The 20,111-nt window shown below is 43.1% G+C and overlaps 1 protein-coding gene across 1 annotated transcript in view; it reads right to left on the bottom strand.

Moving 5' to 3' along the window:
- ATXN7L1 (ataxin 7 like 1) overlaps window positions 1-20,111 on the bottom strand; it is a 205,065-nt gene that overhangs the window by 62,525 nt on the left and 122,429 nt on the right. Inside the window, 1 exon segment of the mRNA XM_030551778.1 lies at window positions 18,958-19,180. Within this exon segment, the coding sequence (XP_030407638.1) occupies window positions 18,958-19,180 (223 nt within the window).

Genomic DNA, 20,111 nt, shown 5'->3' with positions numbered 1-20,111 from the left:
AGAAAACTGGAAACATTCCAGTCTTCAGGGGCCGATTGGGTGTCCCTGTGAGTTTTTACAATCAATCAAATTAAAAAAAAAAAAGCTGCTTTGTCCCAGTTTTGTGACCCCTGCAGACACCAACTGAAAGAGCTATCAGGTAGGTGACCTGATGAAACTGATACCTGCTAAATGGGTGCACATCAGACAACATCATTCATAAGACCAATCAAATATTTCTGCCCTTCCCTTTGCTCCCCCACACCAGCAGGCAAGGTGACCAGATGTTCCAGAAACCCAAGAACACCCCAGACTTTGAGGGACTTTCCATTCTCCTAGTTCAGTTTACTAAAATCCCTGTGTTTTTGTAATCCTGTCATAGTTGCCAGAAGCCCTGCTTTGTTGCGGCAGGATGGAGGAGATGGGGCAGTAAGCCTTTCCACCTCTCTGCCTAAACTCTCCCACCTTTCTGATCCCCACCCATCTCCCATGTCCTTTTCTGTTAACAGAACATAACGTAAAAAAACATTTGTTTTCACGCAAAACACAGCCAAACACACTTTAACACTAATATATTTAGTGCTAACAAGGAATAAGTGTGCTTGGAATCACTGATTAGTAATTATTGTGCATTATATTTCTAAACTAAGAACATTTATAAAAAAACACAGAAGCAATGATAATTCATATTACATAATTTAGCGGCTGTGATGCTTTACTAAAGAAAAAATCTGGTTAAAATATACAACTCCCCCTCCCCCCCCCACACTTTGTCCTTTCTCAAAATAAAAATCAAAGTGAATATAATGTACTAAATTCAATCATTCTGGGGGGAAAAAAGTGCATCTTGAGCCACCACTCGTTACTTGTCAGATCCAAAGGAGCAATGGCTCTTTTCTAACAGCACCATTGATGGGGCAGTTATAGACCTATACTACACACAAAGTTGTGTTTGTGAACTAAAGAGGTAAAGTTAAACCAGCTTAGCTAAACCTCTGCAACTCTGTGTGTGGACACATTCTCAGGCCTGGTCTACACTATGCGTTTAAACTGATTTTAGCAGCGTTAAACCGATTTAACGCTGTACCCGTCCACACTACGAGGCCCTTTATATCGATATAAAGGGCTCTTTAAATCGGTTTCTGTACTCCTCCCCAACAAGAGGAGTAGTGCTAAAATAGGTATTACCATATCGGATTAGGGTTAGTATGGCCGCAAATCGACGGTATTGGCCTCCGGGCGGTATCCCACAGTGCACCACTGTGACTGCTCTGGACAGCAATCTCAGCTCGGATGCAATGGCCAGGTAAACAGGAAAAGCCCTGCGAAATTTTGATTTTCATTTCCTGTTTGCCCAGCGTGGAGCTCTGATCAGCACGGGTGGCAATGCAGTCCCAAATTCAAAAAGAGCTCCAGCATGGACTGTACGGGAGATACTGAATCTGATTGCTGTATGGGGAGACAAATCTGTTCTATCAAAGCTCCGTTACAGAAGATAAAATGCCAAAGCATTTAAAAAAAAAATCTACAGTGCTGCATGACAAGCGTAACGGGAAGCCAGAGACTCAAATGGACGCTCATGGAGGGAGGGAGGGGGTACTGAACTCCAGCTATCCGATAGTCCCCAGCAGTCTCCGAAAAGTATTTGCATTCTTGGCTGAGCTCCCAATGCCTGTAGGTTCAAACACATTGTCCGGCGTGGTTCAGGGAATAGCTCGTCAATTTACTCCCCACTCCCACCTCCCCCCGTGAAAGAAAAGGGAAAGAAATCGTTTCTTGACTTCTTTCAATGTCACCCTATGTCTACTGAATGCTGCTGGTAGACGCGATGCTGCAGCAGTGAAGAGCAGTATCCGCTCCTCTCCCCTCCCTGGTGGCAGACGGTACAATATGACTGATATCCGTAATCACCATCAGCCCATGAGTGCTCCTGGCTGGCCTCAGGTGAGGCTGGCCGGGGGCGCCTGGGTAAAAATAGGAATGACTCCCGGTCATTCCCAGTAGATGGTACAGAACGGCTGGTAACCGTCTTCATCATAGCAACTGGGAGCTGAGCTTCAATCAGCCCCCCTCCCTTTCATGTGAAAAGAAAAGATTCTGTACTGCCTGGACTATCATAGCAGTGGGATGCTGGGCTCCTCTCCCCCACACTGCTTAATGTCCTGCCTGGACTATCATAGCACCCGGAGGCTGCCTCCCCCTCATTTTATGTCACTAAAAACTCAGTGTTTCTTATTCCTGCATTCTGTATTACTTCATGACACAAATGGGGAGGGGACACTGCCACGGTAGCCCAGGAAGGTTGGGGGAGAAGGGAAGCAACGAGTGGGGTTGTTGCAGGGGCACCCCCCGTGAATGGCATGCAGCTCGTCATTTCTGCGGGATCTGACACAGAGCAGCTGTATTCTCCGATACACTGCTTCTCTAGTACATTTGCCCCATATTCTAGGCAGGACTGACTCTATTTTTAGAAACCATAAAGGAGGGATTGACTCGGGGAGTCATTCCCAGTTTTGCTTTTGCGCCCCCGGCCGATCTCAGCCAGGGGCACCCATGATAGCAGCAGACAGTACAGAAGGACAGATAACCGTCATCTCATTGCCAAATTACACTGGCAGCAGATGGTACAGAACGACTGGTAACCATCCCTGCTATCATGCAAAGGCAAATGAATGCTGCTGTGTAGCGCTGGAGTATCGCCTCTGTCTGTGGCATCCAGTACACGTACGGTGACTGTTAAAAAAAAAAAAAAGCTGAACGGGCTCCATGGTTGCCGTGCTATGGTGTCTGCCAGGGCAATCCAGGGAAAAAGGGCGTGAAATGATTGTCTGCCGTTGCTTTCCTGGAGGAAGGAATGACTGACGACATTTACCCAGAACCACTCGCGAAAATGATTTTTGCCCCATCAGCCACTGGGCTCTCAACCCTGAATTCTAAGGGGCGGGGGAGACTGCGGGAACTATGGGATAGCTATGGAATAGCTACCCACAGTGCAACGCTCCGGAAATCCACGCTAGCCTCGGACCATGGACACACACCGCCGAATTAATGTGCTTAGTGTAGCCGCGTGCACTCAACTTTATATAATGTTTTATAAAACCGGTTTATGTAAAATCGGAATAATCCCGTAGTGTAGACGTACCCTCACATTGGTTTAAACCTGGCTTCCACTAGTTTAGCTTGTCCCATGTTAAACCAAGCAGAGTGTTCACATACTAAGGTCATGTCTACATTACAGACAATATAGCAGCTCAGCTTCAGTGCTGGATGCTTACTATAGCAAAGGATGGGAAGTTTCTGTTGTTGAGGTTAATCCAGCACTACAAGCGGTAGTAGGTAGGTCAATGGAAGAACTCTTCAGTTGAGCTAGCTGTTTCTACACTGCAGTTAGGCCAGCATAACTCCGTTATTCACAAGTGTGAATTTTTCACATCTCTTGAGTGATCTAGGCAGGTCAATCTAATTTTTTAAGCGTAGAGCAGGCCAAAATTGCACTACTTTAGCTAAGCTGATTTTGCTCCATGTTTAATTAAATGAATGCAAATTTTATGTGTAGATAAGTCCACTGTGACCTGTTTTTATGAGAAGAAAAGAGCAAAAAATGTTATTGTCCTTAATCATCAAATGTTGTCATGTAGAAAGATGGAATTAATATTATTTTTAGTACTGAACTCCATACATGAGATTCAGCTTCACTGTGCCAGAGAAATAAAAGCAGCTATGTAACACACTTCTGCCTGAAAAATGTGGCTGTGGAGGTAGGTTACATAGGGTACATTTACACTACCCAGGTAGCAATCCATCTATCGTGTGTAGTGTAGACGCGATAAATTGATCCCCGATTGCTCTTCCATCAACTGCTGAACTCCAGCTCGGTGAGAGGCAGAAGCAATGTCGACGGGGGAGCGGTGGCCATCAGTCCCGCGCAGTGAGGATGAGAAGTAAGTGATTCTAAGTCGATCTAAGATATGTTGACTTCAGCTACACTATTCTCGTAGCTGAAGTTGCGTATCTTAGATAGTTCCCACCCTCCCGCCCCCAAGGGTTGACCAGGGCTAAGGTCTAAGGCCTGGTCTACACTATAAAGTTAGGTTGATGCAAGCCATGTTGCGTCAACCTAGCTGTGCATGCATCGACACTTAAATTTGTCTCCCACTGATATGTCTTGTTATTGTGATGCAGTAACCTCCCTGAGCAGTGCTGAGCCATGGTTGATGTACTGAGGTCTACACAGCATGAGTGCGGACACTGTGCTACTTATGCTGACCCTAAGAGTCCTCCAAATAGCTGCCCCACAGTGCCCAACACTGGCCACTCTAGTCACAACTGTGAACTCTACTGTGCAGGTGTCATAGAGACCTGAAGCCTTCCACTCCCTTAAAATCTTGCCAATTTTTGAAATGCCTTTTCCTGATAGTCTAGCTTGGCGAGACACCTAGCAGCTTGCAATAGTTGTGGGCAATTGCCCAGCTGAACATGTCGGCTACATGCTCCAGACACACCCCCAGCTTGGAGTAGATAAGAGACATTGACTGAATCTTCTGGACCTGTGGAGAGAAGAGGATGTGCAGAGAGAGCCACAGACCAGTCACAGAAACACTGGCATCTACGAGCTGATGCCATGGGGGATGCAGGAGAAGGGGTACGACAGGGGTCATTGGCAGTGCCGACTGAAAGTGAAGGAACTGCAGCAGGCATACGGTAAGGCCAGAGAGGACAACAGTTGATCCAGTGACAAGCCACAGATCTGCTGCTTTTACAAAGAGCTGCATGCCATAATTGGCAGAGACCCCACCAGCACCCCACACAACACTGCTGATACCTCTGAGAAGTCCGACTCACACACTCCTGTCATGAACAGCGAGGACAAGGAGGAGGAGCAGAAAGGAGGAGGAGGACGGGGAACAGGAGACCAAGGATGGGGTCCAGCTATGCCATGAGCCAGGACCTGTTTGAGACTAACGCAGTCCAGTCAGTACCAGGAGTTGAGGATAGGTGAGCCCAATGCAGGGGAAGGAACCTCCAGTAAGCGTGTACATGTATTTCCCATTTTTCCCAAATGCTTTTCATTTCCCTGTACAGTTAGGTGGTTGGGGCATGTGGAGCAGTTTATTTATGTACACTGGGATGTCCCATGAGATTTCAATAAAACTTTCATGGAGGTTCTTTGCAATTCACTGCCAAAGGTTTCTAAGGATGGCAGCCTTATTTCTTCCTCCCTGGTGGGATACTTTCCCATATCACTCAGAAATAACTTCGGCGGGTACCATTGCAGTAAACAGGCTAGCATCATATGGGCCCAGGCAGCTTCAGGATGACAGCAGCAGCTGTGCTCTCGGTGCCTTTGTCACCCTCAGGAGTGAGATATCAGCTAAAATCACCACTGTCTGTGGAAAATGGTGCCAGTACTCAGTGCCATTTCCCTGTTCTCATGCAACTGGCTTCATGCAACTGAGCCATTCCCACCTCATTTCCCTTGCCCCTACTGGGCCATACTCACCACGGCAGGAGTGGTGAGTGGCGCAGTGCACAAGCAATCCCAAGCAGAAGTGTCAATAAGTGAGCCTTGTTTAAAACAAATGGGGAGCAGGGGAAGGGAGTTCTGAACCTTAACTTCCGCTTTCCATTGCGACTACATTGACCATGTTACCTCTGTGAGTTTTATCTGTAGCTGCTGCTGTTGCGGCCTTGAGGAGGCTCCCCTTCCACGCTCGCAGAATGCCTGAACCAGATAAGGAGGACAGAGAAGACGACTTGGGATAACATGTTCAGAGAGATCCTGCAAGCCAGAGCTGCATCAGACAACGGTAGAGGGCCTGAAAGGTGAATGTTTCAAACTGTATGAAGAAGAAAAGAGTACACAGAGAAAGGCCCAGGAGTCACACCAGCAAAAGGAGAGGGATATGCACCAGGACGCAATGGGGATTCTCCAGCAGCAAACGCAGATTCTGCACACTCTTGTGGACCAACAGATTCAACAACCACAGGTTTACCTCCCTCTTCAGTCCACAGAGAACTCCATTATAGCACCTCCCTGCACCCCTCCTCCCCATTCCACGTCGCATCGGGGTCACATCCCTACCTCGACCACTCCACACCTAAGGACATTAAGGACAACCACAGCTTCACATACACTGACCTGACAGAGTCACAGTTGCTATAAATGTAGCGAAAATGGCCATAAATGTTCTTTCCCTTTCTTAAGCTCTATCCATAAATTTATTAAGTTTTAAATGTATTTACTTTTAACTTGGACAGAATTTTTTGCAGTGTTTTCATTACTCAAAATTTTATTGTTTGGAAAACAGTTCATCTTTATTAGTTCACAACATATGGTGCAGAATGCCTTGCAGTAATGAAAGCACCTACTTACTTGTTATTGTACAACGTGACAACTCAGAAGATCAGTGAAAAAAAACCAGCATAATAATCATAAATGTACAGCATGCATCACAAAATTAATAGGAGCATTGACTGCATTATATTCATAGGTGCATACCAAGCTCCACACAATTTCTATTGGGCCCCAAAACACCACTATGCACTACTCTGGCTCACTGTTAAAGTGCTCTTTCAAAGTCTCCCTGAGCCCAATAGCTCCACACTGAGCTCTTCTAATAGTCCTTTCGTCTGGCAGTTCAAACTCAGCAGACAGCCACCCCACTCCACTCTAGCGGCAACTTTTCCCTTTTTGCTTCACAGATATTATGCAGGAAACAGCAGGCTGCTATAACCATTGGGATGATTTTTTCACTGAGACCCAATCTTGTGAGAAAACACCACCTGCATCCCTTCAATCTAGCAAGAGCACATTCAACTGTCATTCTGCATCTGCTGAGCCGGTAGCTGAATATCTCCTTGCTGCTATCCAAGCGGCTGATGTATGTTTTCATAAGCCAGGGGAGCAAGTGGTAGGCTGGTTCCCCAGGATCACTACTGGTATTTCAATATCACCAATAGTAATCTGCCGGTTGGGAAAGAAAGTCCCTGCTTGTAGCCTTCTGAACACTCCTGTGTTCTTAAAGATGTGAGCGTCATGCACCTTACCAGAGCAGCCAACAATAATGTCGGTGAAGTGTCTCGGTGATCCACCAATGCTTGAATAACTAGAGAAAAGTAGCCCTTTCTATTGATGTAGTTTGTGGCAAGGTGGGCAGGTGCCTAAATAGTGATATGAGTGCTAACGCCCAACCACTGCTGTAAATCCATCCACAATGTCCTGCACGTTGCCAAGAGTCACAGTTATGCACAGCAGGAGACAGTTAATAGCCCTGCACATTTGTAGGACAACGGTCCCCATAGTGGATTTTCCAACTCCAAAATGATTTCCCACTTATCAGCAGCAATCTGGTGTGGCAAGCTTCCAAAGTGCGATTACCACTTGTTTCTCCACTGTCAGTGCAGCTCTCATTCTGGTGTCCCTGCACTGGCAGGCTGGGACACGCTTGGCATACAAATTTAGGAATGTGGCCTTATGCGTCCGAAATTTCTGCAGCCACTCCTCATCATCCCAAGCCTGCATTATGATGTGATCCCATTAGTCAGTGCTTATTTCTCGGGCCCAGAAGCAGAACTCCACCATCTGCAGCTGCTCCACAAATACGACCACCAACCTTGAATTAGTTCTCACTATGTCCCACAGCAATCAGTCCTTAACAAATTCGTTATGTTCCCCATTGATTTGGTTCTTTCTTGTGGCTCTGCAAATAATAGAGGATCATGTGTCCCTGTGCCTGCAATGCTCATGATGATAGGGCAGCACACTGCAGGCTCAATGTTTCTGTCAGAGATGGCAGACAGCGAGGTGGGGTGCATAAGTTCATTGGATTTTTAAAAATGTTGCAAAAATTATGGGCTACGGATGATATTATGGGATGGAGAGTTGCATGTTGGGAAGTTGACTTCTGGGGCTCTCAGTCATCCCTGTGTGAATTGTTTCTGCTCTAACATGCATTGCCAAAACTTTCCAATGAGCATGCTGGATGGTGGCAACCTACCCATGGCGCACCACACTATGCATTGACACAAGCACGTGTGGTAAGCATGGGCAGCGCCGACGCAAAGAGCCAAACACGCACGCACACAAGCAACATGCTAACTGTGGCAGCTTTATGCTGATGTAATGTGCACTGGCAAAAGTCAGCAGTGTAGACACATCCTAAGTCTCAATAACAAGGACTGAATCTACAACTGTGCCATGATTTTTGTGCATGTACCATGCAGACACATTGATGTGTACAAGCAGAGAAAAAAATCAATATCTATGTAACATCTCAGGTACTTTTTGTTACTTCACTTAGGATAGTTTTTTTTCTAATGTGGAAAGCTGAAGTGGAAATAAATAAAACTTCTATCCTCAAAAGACTTTAGGACTATTTTGGCAGTAATTAGAAGATAAAGTTTCTTGCCTGGTGCTGTAAGAGGTCAGGCTAGATATTATAGTGGTTCCTTCTGGGCTTAAAATCTGTTATGTCTATGTTAAAAAAATTATTTCCTACTTTTCAGAAACACTTTTCACCAGGAGATCTTCCACATCTATGTCAGAATCCAGAGGACTATTTTTCCAGCCTTTCACACATCATTTTGTAACCCAACATTGCAGAACTTTAAGCACCAATCACTTTATTTCTGGGCCCTGTTAGTCCCTAGGATCAAGAATCCAGCCAAAGTTTCTGCATAGCAGCACAGAACCCAATTTCCTATGCTAGAGAGCTTTACATTTTAATTGTTAACATTCCTGAAATTTAGCAAAAGAAAACATCTGGCACCCGGCTGAAGTATAAACTCTAAAAAGCAGGTGGCTAAAGTCTCCCCTTGCAATTTTTTTTTTAAAGATGTTTTTTGAAAGTATATTTTAAGTATTTGGAGGGGAGAGCCATTATTCTTGTCCTCCCACAAAATTCTTCTTAAGACCAATCTGTACCCAGCTTAATGCCCACAATAAAGTGCTTAATGATGGCCAGATTGACAGATGATTAGCGATTCATTAAAGATCTCTTGTTCACTTATTTAAAAGAGAACTGCAATGTCAGAAAATTATACAACTAGTTAATATATACAACTCTGGCTTTCTATTACTGCCACACTTGTTTCCCCACACTCACTGGCATTGCGATCTTCATCCACATGTTACAACCGGTCCCAATCTAGACTGCAAGGTTTTGGGGACATTGTCATTTATTTTAGATTTGTTCAGCACAACAAGGCTGTAATCTTGATGGGAGCTCTGAGCCTTACTGCACTAATACTCTTTGAAACAGTGTTAGACCGAAGCACATTAATTAAATGTTAACGAGTACCAGCAGAGTCCATATGGATAGGTAGTCCATGGCAGGGTAGTGTGGGGTAGAGTCACATCCCCTTGTGCCAACCACTAATTGTTCATATAGACAAGACCTTACAATACAAGAAAAGAACAGTAAAATTGTCAACAATAATGCAAAAATATTGTCAATAATTCAGAAAAGGCAAAAGTAACGAATATTCTATTCTGTATTTGGAAAGTAGCTGAATGACGTATTCACATCCTACAGTGATGATCAAATACTTTCTATTCCAACAGTCATTACCAGAGGATATTAAACAGCAGCTACAAAAGTTAAAAATTTTAAAATCTGTTGGACCAGACAAGCTTTCACTCAAGAGTTAAGAGTTGGCTGAAGAGCTCTTTGAACTACTGAAGCTCATCTTCAGCAAATCTTGGGATATCGGAGAAGTTCTAGAAGACTGGAAAAAAGCTCAGGCTGTACCAATATTTAAGAGGATAAATAGGATGACCCTGGAAGTACAGACTGGTCAATGTGACACTGATTCTGGGTAAATCACTCAAGAACTAAAAGATAGCATAATTAACACAAGTCAACATATTTCTTATGGAAAATAGAGGCCTTGAAAACAACTTTGATATTGTTCACTGATCAGATTATAAACTGGGTTGACAAAGATTACTGCTTAACATAATATAATCTGATTTAGTACTGTACAACATTCTGATTAAGCAATTATTACTATACAAAATCTTTGCAGTCCATACTAAATGGATTAAAAATGGCTAATTGATGGATCTCCAAATGTCACTGTAAATGGAAAATCATTATCCATCAGGGGTTTCTTGTGGGGTCATGCAAGTTATGTTATTGGTGAAATACTAATCTATAGATTTATCAGTTTGAAAGAAAATATAAAATCACTGCTGGTAAAGTTTGCAGCCAACACATGTAGTAAACAATGATAGGTAAGTTTTACAGTGGGATGTGGATTGCACGGTAAGCTAGGCTCATTTGGACATGTGTTTTAATGCAGCCAAATGCAAGGTCATGAATTTAAGAACAAAGAACGTAGGCTATATGTGTTTGACAGGAGACTGAATCATGGAAGCCTGCAGCTCCAAAAAGGACTTAGGGATAACCAAAAAAACACGGAGTTCCCAGAGTAATTCTGTGGCTAAGAATGTAAGAATGGTCATACTAGCCCAGTGTCCTGTCTCCTAACAGTGACCAGCGCCAGATGCTCCTGAAGGAATGATCAGAACAGAGCAATTTACTGAGTGATCCATCCTCCGTTGTCCAGGCCCAACTGCTAGCAGCCAGAGGTATAGGGACACACAGAACATGGGGCTGTGCACCTGACCATCCTGACTAATAGCCATTGCTAGACCTATCCCACATGAATTTATCTAATGCCTTTTTTGAGCTCAATTATACTTTTGGCCTTCATAACATCCCCAGGCAACGAGCTTCACAAATTGACTGTGTATTCTGTGAAGAAATACTTCCTTATGTTTGTTTTAAACCTGCTGCCTATTAATTTGATTAGGTGACCCCTCATTCTTGTATTATGTGAAGTAGTAAATAATACTTCCTTATTCGTTTTCCTCCACACCACTGATGATTTTACAGACCTCTATCATATCCCCCCTTAGCTGTGTCTTTTCTAAGTTGAACAGGCTCAGCCTTTTTAATCTCTCCTCTTATGGAAACTATTCCATACCCTAATAATTTTTGTTATCTTTGTATTGTCTCCAATTCTAATTTATCTTTTTTGAGTTAGGGCGCCCAGAAATGCATGCAGTATTATATTGAGGCATTATGGCATTTTCTGTCTTATTATCTAATCCCTTTCCTAATAGTTCCTAACACTGTGTTAACCTTTATGAGTGCCACTGCACACTGAGCAGATTTTTTCAGAGAACTATTCATGATGATTCCAAGATCTTTCCTGAGTATTAACAGTTAATTTAGACCCATCATTTTGTACGTATAGTTGGAATTATATTCTCCAATGTGCATTACTTCGCATTTATCAACACTGAATTGCATCTCCTGGTTTGTTGCTCAGTCAACCAGTTTAGTGAGATCCCTTTCTAATTCTTCACAGTCAGCTTTGGACTTGATTATTTTCAGTGATTTTTTATAATCTACAAACTTTGCCACCTCACTCTTTACTCCCTTTTCCAGATCATTTATGAATACGTTGAACAGCTCTGGCCCCAGTACAAATCCTTTTGGGGACTTTATTTACTTCACTCCACTGTGAAAATTGACCATTTATTCCTACTCTATGCCCTATCTTTTAACCAGTTACTGATCCATGAGAGGACCTTCCCTCTTATACCATGACTGCTTACTTTGCTTAAGAGCCTTTGGTGTGAGGACCCTGTCAAAGGCTTTCTGAAAGTCAAGGTACATTGTATCCACTCCATCACCCTTGTCCACATGCTTTTTGATGCCCTCAAAAGAATTCTAATAGATTGGTGAGGCATAATTTCCCTTTACAGAAAGCATGTTTACTCTTTCCCAACATATGGTGTTTATCTATGTGTCCAATAAGTCTGTTCTTTACTATAATTTCAACTATTTGCCTGGTACTGAAATTAGGATTATCAGCCTGTAATTGGCAGGATCACCTCCGCAGACTTCAAAAAAGTCAGTGTTACGTTACCTATTTCTCCAGTCATCTGGTACAGTGGCTAATTTAAGTGATAGGTTACACTGCACAGTTAGTAGTTCTGCAATTCTGTAACTGAGTGCCTTCAGAACTCCTGACTGAATACCATCTGGTCCTGGGGACTTACTACTGTTTAATTTAACAACTTGTTCCAAAACCTCCTCTACTGAGATCTCAGTCTGGGTCAAGTGTGGGAATTTCCTTCACAACCTTCGCAGTGAAGACCGATGCAAAGAATTAATTTAGATACTCCACAATGGCCTTGTCTTCCTTGAGTGCTCATTTAGCACCCCGATTGTCCAATGGCCTCACAGATTGCCTGGTAGGCTTCTTGTTTCTGATGTAGCTCAATTTTTTTTTTGCTGTTAGTTTTCGTGTCCTTAGCTAGTTGCTCTTCAACTTCTTTCTTGGCCTGCCTTATTATACTTTTACACTTGACATACTGAAGTTAACATTCATCTCTATTTTCCTCACTGAGGCCTGACAATACAGAAGAGGTGTACACACTACAAAGCTACTTTTGGACAACAAAATAAAACCTCAACGAGAGGCATAAAGTCTTTTGTGGCAAAGTTAAAGGGACAAAACATCAGTCCAGACACTGCTGTTTGTTTTGTCAACAGAACTGGCTTCCGCCAGTATCCCACAATGCCTGCCATGACCACTGTGCTCTTTGTTTTGAGCTCTGCTGCCCTTTCAAAGCTCCAGGAAATATCTGACAGCTGAGCGTGCTGCTCCATTTGGGGAACAAAGGGAAAATCTTTGGAATGCTCCCCTGCACTAGAAACACAGAGCCAGGCAGACTGCTGCTGCAGGGAGCCGAGGGCGTAAGGGGCAGTGGAGAGAGAGAGGAAGACAACGACACACAAGGAACTGCCGTGCTGCTTTGACATTCCTCAGTGTGGAGAGCTCACAGAGCTGAGGATGCCATTCCCGACAGCTGAAGAGGCTGTGGGAGAACTCAGAAGGAAACACAGAACCATAGGCAGGCAGAATGGGCTACTTCGGGAGAGACTGTTGTGCCGAGCAGAGCTGGGGGCTGACGTGGGGGGGTGTCCCCCTCCTCCTGCCTCAGAATAGGTCGGTCAGCCTGCTGTCTCCCCAGCTCCAGACAACCACTCACCTCTCCTCCCCGCACACCCACTTCTGTTGAAAAAGCAGCTGACAACCTTTTAGAATGCCCTTGGTAGGATGGGATTGAGAAACTTACATCATGTGACGCTATACCTGCCCCATAAGGCATTGCAAACCCTTCCCAAAGCGCCCTGTGAGCCAGTTGCATAATGGGATACCTACCACAGTGCACTACTCTGTGTCGATGCAAGTGCTCTCAGTGTGAATGTACTCTACCAACACAAGGAGCTAGTGTGGACATGCAAGAGTGGTTTTAATTAAAGTGCTTTAATTAAAGCAGCATAACTTTTGCTGACAAAGCTTTGTAGTGTAGATGAGGCCTAAGACTATGTCTACACTAGAGAACTTACAGCAACACAACTGTACCAATGCCGCTGGAAGCTCTCTCATGTAGCTGCTTTATGCCGACAGGAGAGAGCTTTCCCATTGACATAATTAAATCACTCCTGAGAAGCAGAGGTAGCTATATTGGTGGGAGAAGTTCTTCCGCTGATATAGTGAGTGCTGTGCACACTACCACTTATACTAGTGAAACGTATGTCGCTCAGGGATGTGTTTTTTCACACCCCTGAGAGATATAAGTTTTGCCAACATAAGTAGCACTGTAGACACGGTCTTTGATTTGACATCCAATTTTTAAAGGATGCCTTTTTGCCTAGAACTGCCTCTCTTACTCTGCATAGTCATGGTGGCATTTTTTTTGGGGGTCCTCTTACTCTTTTTGTTTTATTTGGGGAATACATTTAGTTTAAAAACACCATAAGAGAGGCCCCAACTGTTTCCATGCATCTTGTAGGCATTTCATTCTTGTGACTGTTCTAGGATGACCAGACAGCAAGTGTGAAAAATCCAGAACAAGGGGTGGACGGTAATAGGCACCTATATAAGACAAAGCCCCAAATATCAGGACTGTCCCTATAAAATCAGGACATCTAGTCACTCACTGTTCCTTTTAATGAGCTTCCTCATTTCTGCATAGTTCTCCTTTTTAAAATTATATGCTATTGTGGTGGGTTACTTTGGTATTTCCCCCCCACAAGGATATTAAATTTAATTACATTATGATTGCTATTACTATTATTATTATTATTATTATGAATGGGATAAGTCTAAATTATGAACTGCATTTTGTATTATATATTGAACAGATGTCTAATCTTGCCTGACAGCAGCATATTGTACCACATTACAGACAATGCTCCTATCCAGGAAAGATTCTTGATACCTTGTTGAAGGAGTATCACAAAAAAACTATCAACATGGGCAATCCAGAGCCCTGACTTAGATTGTCTCTCAACTGCTGACCCACCCCGCTGGAACAATGATTTCCCTGTATAGGGGGTCTGTAGATGGGGCAAGCATGACAAGGTGGATATGGGGCTGGGCTTCTCAGTTGGACATGTGGCATAGAGGAGAGATCATTCTACTTAAGAATAAGTTCTGCTCTGTGCAAGGCAGTCGACCATTGCCACACATAAGGAGAACTTGCTGGAAAGAGTGAGCAGGATGGACTCATCCCAGCCTAACAAAACTCAGACTCACAAGAAGAGTGAGATCAGAATAGGGGAGGATGTGTCTCAGAACTTCTGCTGTTTTCAAAGATCTGTAACTCTCAGGCATTCAAAGACTTAAGTCTCCGCTTCAGAGTTTCTTCTGCTAAGTTTGTGTTCCTTGATTTCCTGCCACTTTATCACAGAAGGGGTTTAACTAGACACCCGGGCCTGGTCTACACTAGGGGCAGGGGAATCGATCTAAGATACGCAGCTTCAGCTACGAGAATAGTGTAGCTGAAGTCGACGTATCTTAGATTGACTTAGAATCACTTACTTCGCATCCTTGCGCTGCTGGATCGACAGCTGCCACTCCCCGGTCGACTTTGCTTCCGCGTCTCGCCAAGCTGGAGTTCAGCAGTTGACGGGAGAGCGATCGGGGATCAATTTATCGCATCTACACTACATGCGATAAATCGATCCCCGATATATCGATCACTACCCACCGATCCGGCGAGTAGTGTAGTCATACCCCCAGAGTGTCCATATTGTAGGTGGAGCTCTGAGGGAATATGTGTGACATCCAGATACCTACTGCAGCTATGCAATGGCGCCCAGTATCCCAAGAAAGGGTCAGATAAGAGGTCAGAGCCTAGGATCATGTAATACAGATCCTGAGCTATCAACAGTGAATAGATTCAGCCCAGACCCAGGTGATTAACAATTGGGTTGACTTAGAAGCGACTAGTGACTGTCTTTACAATTATTAAAAGTTATTATTTAAAACTATTTTTACTATTTTTTCTTGATTGGCTATTTCTTTCTACAAGATATCTTTTGTTCGATCACAAGTTATTGGCCTGATCCAGGATTGACTGAAATTCTATGGCCTATGTTATGCAGGAGGTGAGATTAGAATACTGTAAATGGTCCTGTCTAACCTTAAAATCTGTATGAATAATTTCTCTTTAAAAAAATCAAAACCATCTACTGAATGAATATTCAGCATCTTCTAATACTTTATAATCAGGCCTTCTTTTCCTGAGTTCCAAATGAAAAGAAAAATCAGCCCTCACTTTGCTGAAGATTGCAACTTTGCCATGGAAGAGGTTGGAACCTGGACAGGAAAACCAGTGTTAAAACGTGGAGTGGGCATGGGTTTTGGGGGCAGAGAGAAGGGGGGGTTGTTATTGTTATTCTTGTTTTTTTGTTTTTTGGAGAAGCAGTGTGATCTTGCATGCTACACACAAGACTAGGAGAAAAAAATCTCATGAGTTTTAATCCTGACTCTGTTACTGACTTGCTTTGTGATACTGGGCAAATCCTTTAATCTCAGTCTCTCTCAGTTTTTCCATCTGTAAAATGAGATTACACAAGACTTCCTTGCCACTACACAGGAATGTTGTGAGGACTAGTCAATGAACACGTTGGCTGCTTTTTAGATAGAAACAGTAAGTGTTATCAAATTCTACTACACTATTTCATTAAATGAATTGATCTTCAATAAATGTTTTCTATTCTGCTTTAGTGGAAATGTTTATTTTGCTTTAGAACTTTTTGAATAAAGCCAGCCAGACGAAATGCATTGGGCATGCTGTTCTGCATTGGGCATGCTGTTCTGCATTGGGCTTTGATTGATTTATGGAAGGCCATCTGCTAGCACCGTGAAGGACATGAATTATGGCTAACAAATATTTTGTCACAAGGTCTACACACCTCTTCTGGTTTGGCACCCAAAGAGTTAACGAAGTAACTGCCTGTCTGCTCAGCCAGAACTGACTGGCAGCCCCACAGCAGCTCTGAAGATAGGAAGGCTGCAAGGGAGGAGGGCAGGCCAGCTACCAGAGAGGCACAGGCATGGCTTCCTTCTGCAGACTGGTGAGAAGCTGTCAGATAAACCAACACTCCAAAGAGGGGGAAGCAGGACAAGGCTGGGGAAGCCTAGAGCCAAGGAGAGGTAGGGAGACACTCAGGGAGCAGCAAGGGACTAAGGAGGACTGGTTTTGGCTGTTCCAAACAAGGTCCCTGAGCTGAAACCCAGTGGAGTGGGAAGACCTGGGTTCCACTTAGGGTGACCAGATGTCCTGATTTTATAGGGACGGTCCCGATTTTTGGGTGTTTTCTTATATAGACTCCTATTATCCCCCTACCCCCATCCCGATTTTTCAAACTTGCTGTCTGGTCGCCCTAGTTCCACTACTAACTCCAGACAGGGGCTTTTGGAGAAAAAAAGTCTTAAATCCAGGAAACCTAGGGCTGATCAGCCCCCACTAGAGCCACGAAACCTCTGACTCCCCAAAATCCTGAAAGGGTCAGAGACTACTGAGGACCCCTCCAGGAGGTCTTCGGTCATAACAAACACAGACCTGGGCCTGAGGACATAAAATGGATGGAGCCAGGTTAAAGTAATTCCACATCTCACCATGGGTGCGTATGTGGGTGGGTACTAACATGCTTGCACAAGACGAGCTAATGAGATGAAATCTTTCCGTGTAGGTTACTATTTTGTAACACCAGAACTAGGAACATTTCAATGGTCTGTAATGTGAACACTTTGAAGTCATTTGTATTTTTTTTGCTTACAAGAGGTTTTTTTTTTTTTTTTAAATCTCAAACAATATTTAAAAAGTCTTATTCTTGTGTACGGATACTAAAAATGTCAGCATGAGATCAGTAGTATTATTTTGTCACAGTATGTGAAAGCAGTTACATTCGATCTGGGATAACCTGTACCTCATTTCTTTTATATGTAGTCTAAAAGGTCAAGTTTACTATTTTCAGTCAATGTTAGCACCATAACTGCTTGGGACACTCGCCACTCTTAGAGTTCAAGGATTTAACCATTTAAAAAAGTCAAAACTGAACCAAGTTTGTTAAAAATAATTGGAATACACTAAAATCTGAAGATATATGGAAGCAGCTCCCTTTGAATTCAATGTGAATTGCTCACAATATATCAGAGAGAAAAATGTGACCTGGTATTTTTTAAAGTGATTTGGATGGGTTGATATTTTCTGTCTCACTGCACAAATGGTTTGTAGATCATAGAAAGAAAAACTGCATTTGATTATTAATTATTATTTGTGTAACAACAGCACCCAGAGACCCCAACCTAGATGAGGACACTATTATGCTAGGTCCTATATCTGAACATAATAAGAAAGGCTCCTGTCCCAAAGAACTTAAAACAGAAGTAGGCAGGACAAAGAGAAAAAGTACTACTATGGCAGTTTTATAGATGGAGAACTGAGGCACAAACAGATTAAGTGACTTGCGCAGGGTCACACATACAAAAAACCACAATTGTGTAAGGCAATGTCTACAAAGCAGCTAGGAGGGTGCTTCCCATGTGGAAGACAGACACACTAGCTCTGCTTGAGCAAACATGCTAAAAATAGCAGCATGGCTGGGTGGCACGGGTGGTGGCTCAGGCTAGCTGTCCGACTACAATCCTGACTAACCCCCAGGTATGAATTCAGGAAGCTACCCTAGCTGCTGCAGCCGTACTGCTACTTGTAAGCATGTAAGCTCAAGCAGAGCTAGTACCTTTCCATCTGCTGTGTTGACATATCCTAAGAGCCAGAAACTAAATCCAGATGTCTTTGGTCTGAGGCCTTAATCACAAGAGCATCCTTCTTCCATATAACTTCAGACAAATTAGTTTCTTAAGATTTAAAATACAAATTTACCCTTCATTTACATTCACACAACTCCACTGTTTGTTTGTTAAACACTGACAGTGTAACATTAAGACATAAGAGGACTGCCTCAAAGATCTCACAGTCTAAATGCATATAGAAAATCATCCACGCTGAAAGACCTAGAGAACAGCGCTTTTTACAGATTGTACTTTGCTCTATGCAGTCTCACAGAGCATGAAACATACTGTCAGCACTTAAACAATGAGGTTCAGTGGTAGCAGGTGCCCAAAACAAGTGGTAGGGCTGCAGAAGACAAGCCCTCACTGACTTCAGCAAAGCCAATGCTGAGCACTACTGAAAATCCTGTTCTTACTATTGAAGCATATGCGATGTCAGATGGTCCACAGGGTCTATGGATCTAAGTTACCAAACTCAAAAGACATCTCTCTTGGTCTATATCTCAGAGAAGTAAATGTTTTGTAGTACACTAGGAAGGTGAACCTTCAATCTTCCTCTTTCCTCCTAGAGTTTTTATCTATCTATCGCCACACACCTGGGGGTCAGGTTTTATATAAATATGTATATAAACAACACAACACTTATTCCCCATTTCCCCTCAGAGGAAATCCCTGGGCTTAGGTTATGTATTCAGAAGAGAAGAACACATATATTTTTCAGAGGACCATGAGATACACAAACAGGTTTTAAAATAAACATACAAATAAACAAGCGTAGACAAATCAGCTATCCATTCTAATGGTACTTACCATGGTTTATCCCTTGATACTTTTGAAGGAAAGACTGTGTGCTGTTTGCTAGTGGAGGTAAGTAGATTGTCTTTGGGAGTTTTGAATGGCTTTGAGTTGCTGCTGACAGGGTTGTGGCTGCTGATACAGGATTTCTGTTTAATTTGTACTAGTGATGTCCTGGAATTGGAGGGTGGAGAAGCTGGAGATGGGGAAGGTTTACACATTGAATTGTGTCTTCGTTCTGTAATGGACAAAGAATAAATTTTAAAGCATTTCACAGGCAAAATAAATAAATAAAAGCAGTTAGAAAAGATGAAGTTATACCATTCGGTGCTGAAATCATGTGGCTTTCAGCACACAACATTACGCTAGTTAATTATTGTTGAAATCATTCATAATGCCAATGGGTAAATATGAAACACAAAAACAACTGTGTACAGTGCTCTGAAGATTGTAAAACACTACGTAAGTGCTAAATAGCAACACTTTACACTTACCTAACATTTTATCAGGAGATTTCAAAGCATTTTACAAACGTTTTACAAACTGTCAACACCTTTGTAAAGTACAGTAAGCAAACATTACTGTACTAATTTTTAGTACCAAAGGGGAAATGGAGGCACTGAAATGTTAATCCTTACTAAACTGTTCAGTTCTCAGATTACCCACCTAAGGATCTACTAATTTCCTAGGGAGCTCCTTGTGATGGACGTGAGGCTGCTTTATAATAATTTACAAATACTGTATGTGATCTAGTTATTGGGATGTTTACTGTATGAATATGTTGGTTTAATTATGGACTGCAAGGAAAACAAACAGAAAGAACAAAGAATAGCTCAAGATAAGCCATCTCTGCAGAAAACACTTCAGGGTTATAAAGAGACAATGCCCAAACTATTGGCAGCGAAGATTCTACCTCCAGGCTACAACCAAGTTACAAAAATGTGTTTGCCATGGTGGGGGACAATGCTGGGAGCCAGATGAGCAAAAGAGCTATAAACAGTTACAAAGACTCTGTCCAGAAGTCAGGCAGTTGTTGGGGAACTGTTCAGCCTGACATTCAGGACTCACCCACTGGGATGGCTAGCCCTGTAACCTTGACATTGCCAACTTAAACGTAGTTTCTAGAAGTAGCAGCACATGTTGGTCCTTGGCCCATTAGAAGAGGTGCT

The sequence above is a fragment of the Gopherus evgoodei genome, chromosome 1 (assembly GCF_007399415.2).
Source record: "Gopherus evgoodei ecotype Sinaloan lineage chromosome 1, rGopEvg1_v1.p, whole genome shotgun sequence".
In the NCBI taxonomy this organism is placed as follows: domain Eukaryota; kingdom Metazoa; phylum Chordata; order Testudines; family Testudinidae; genus Gopherus; species Gopherus evgoodei.
Note: the sequence above shows the minus strand (reverse complement) of the source record. Positions and strands in the feature narration are given on the sequence as shown.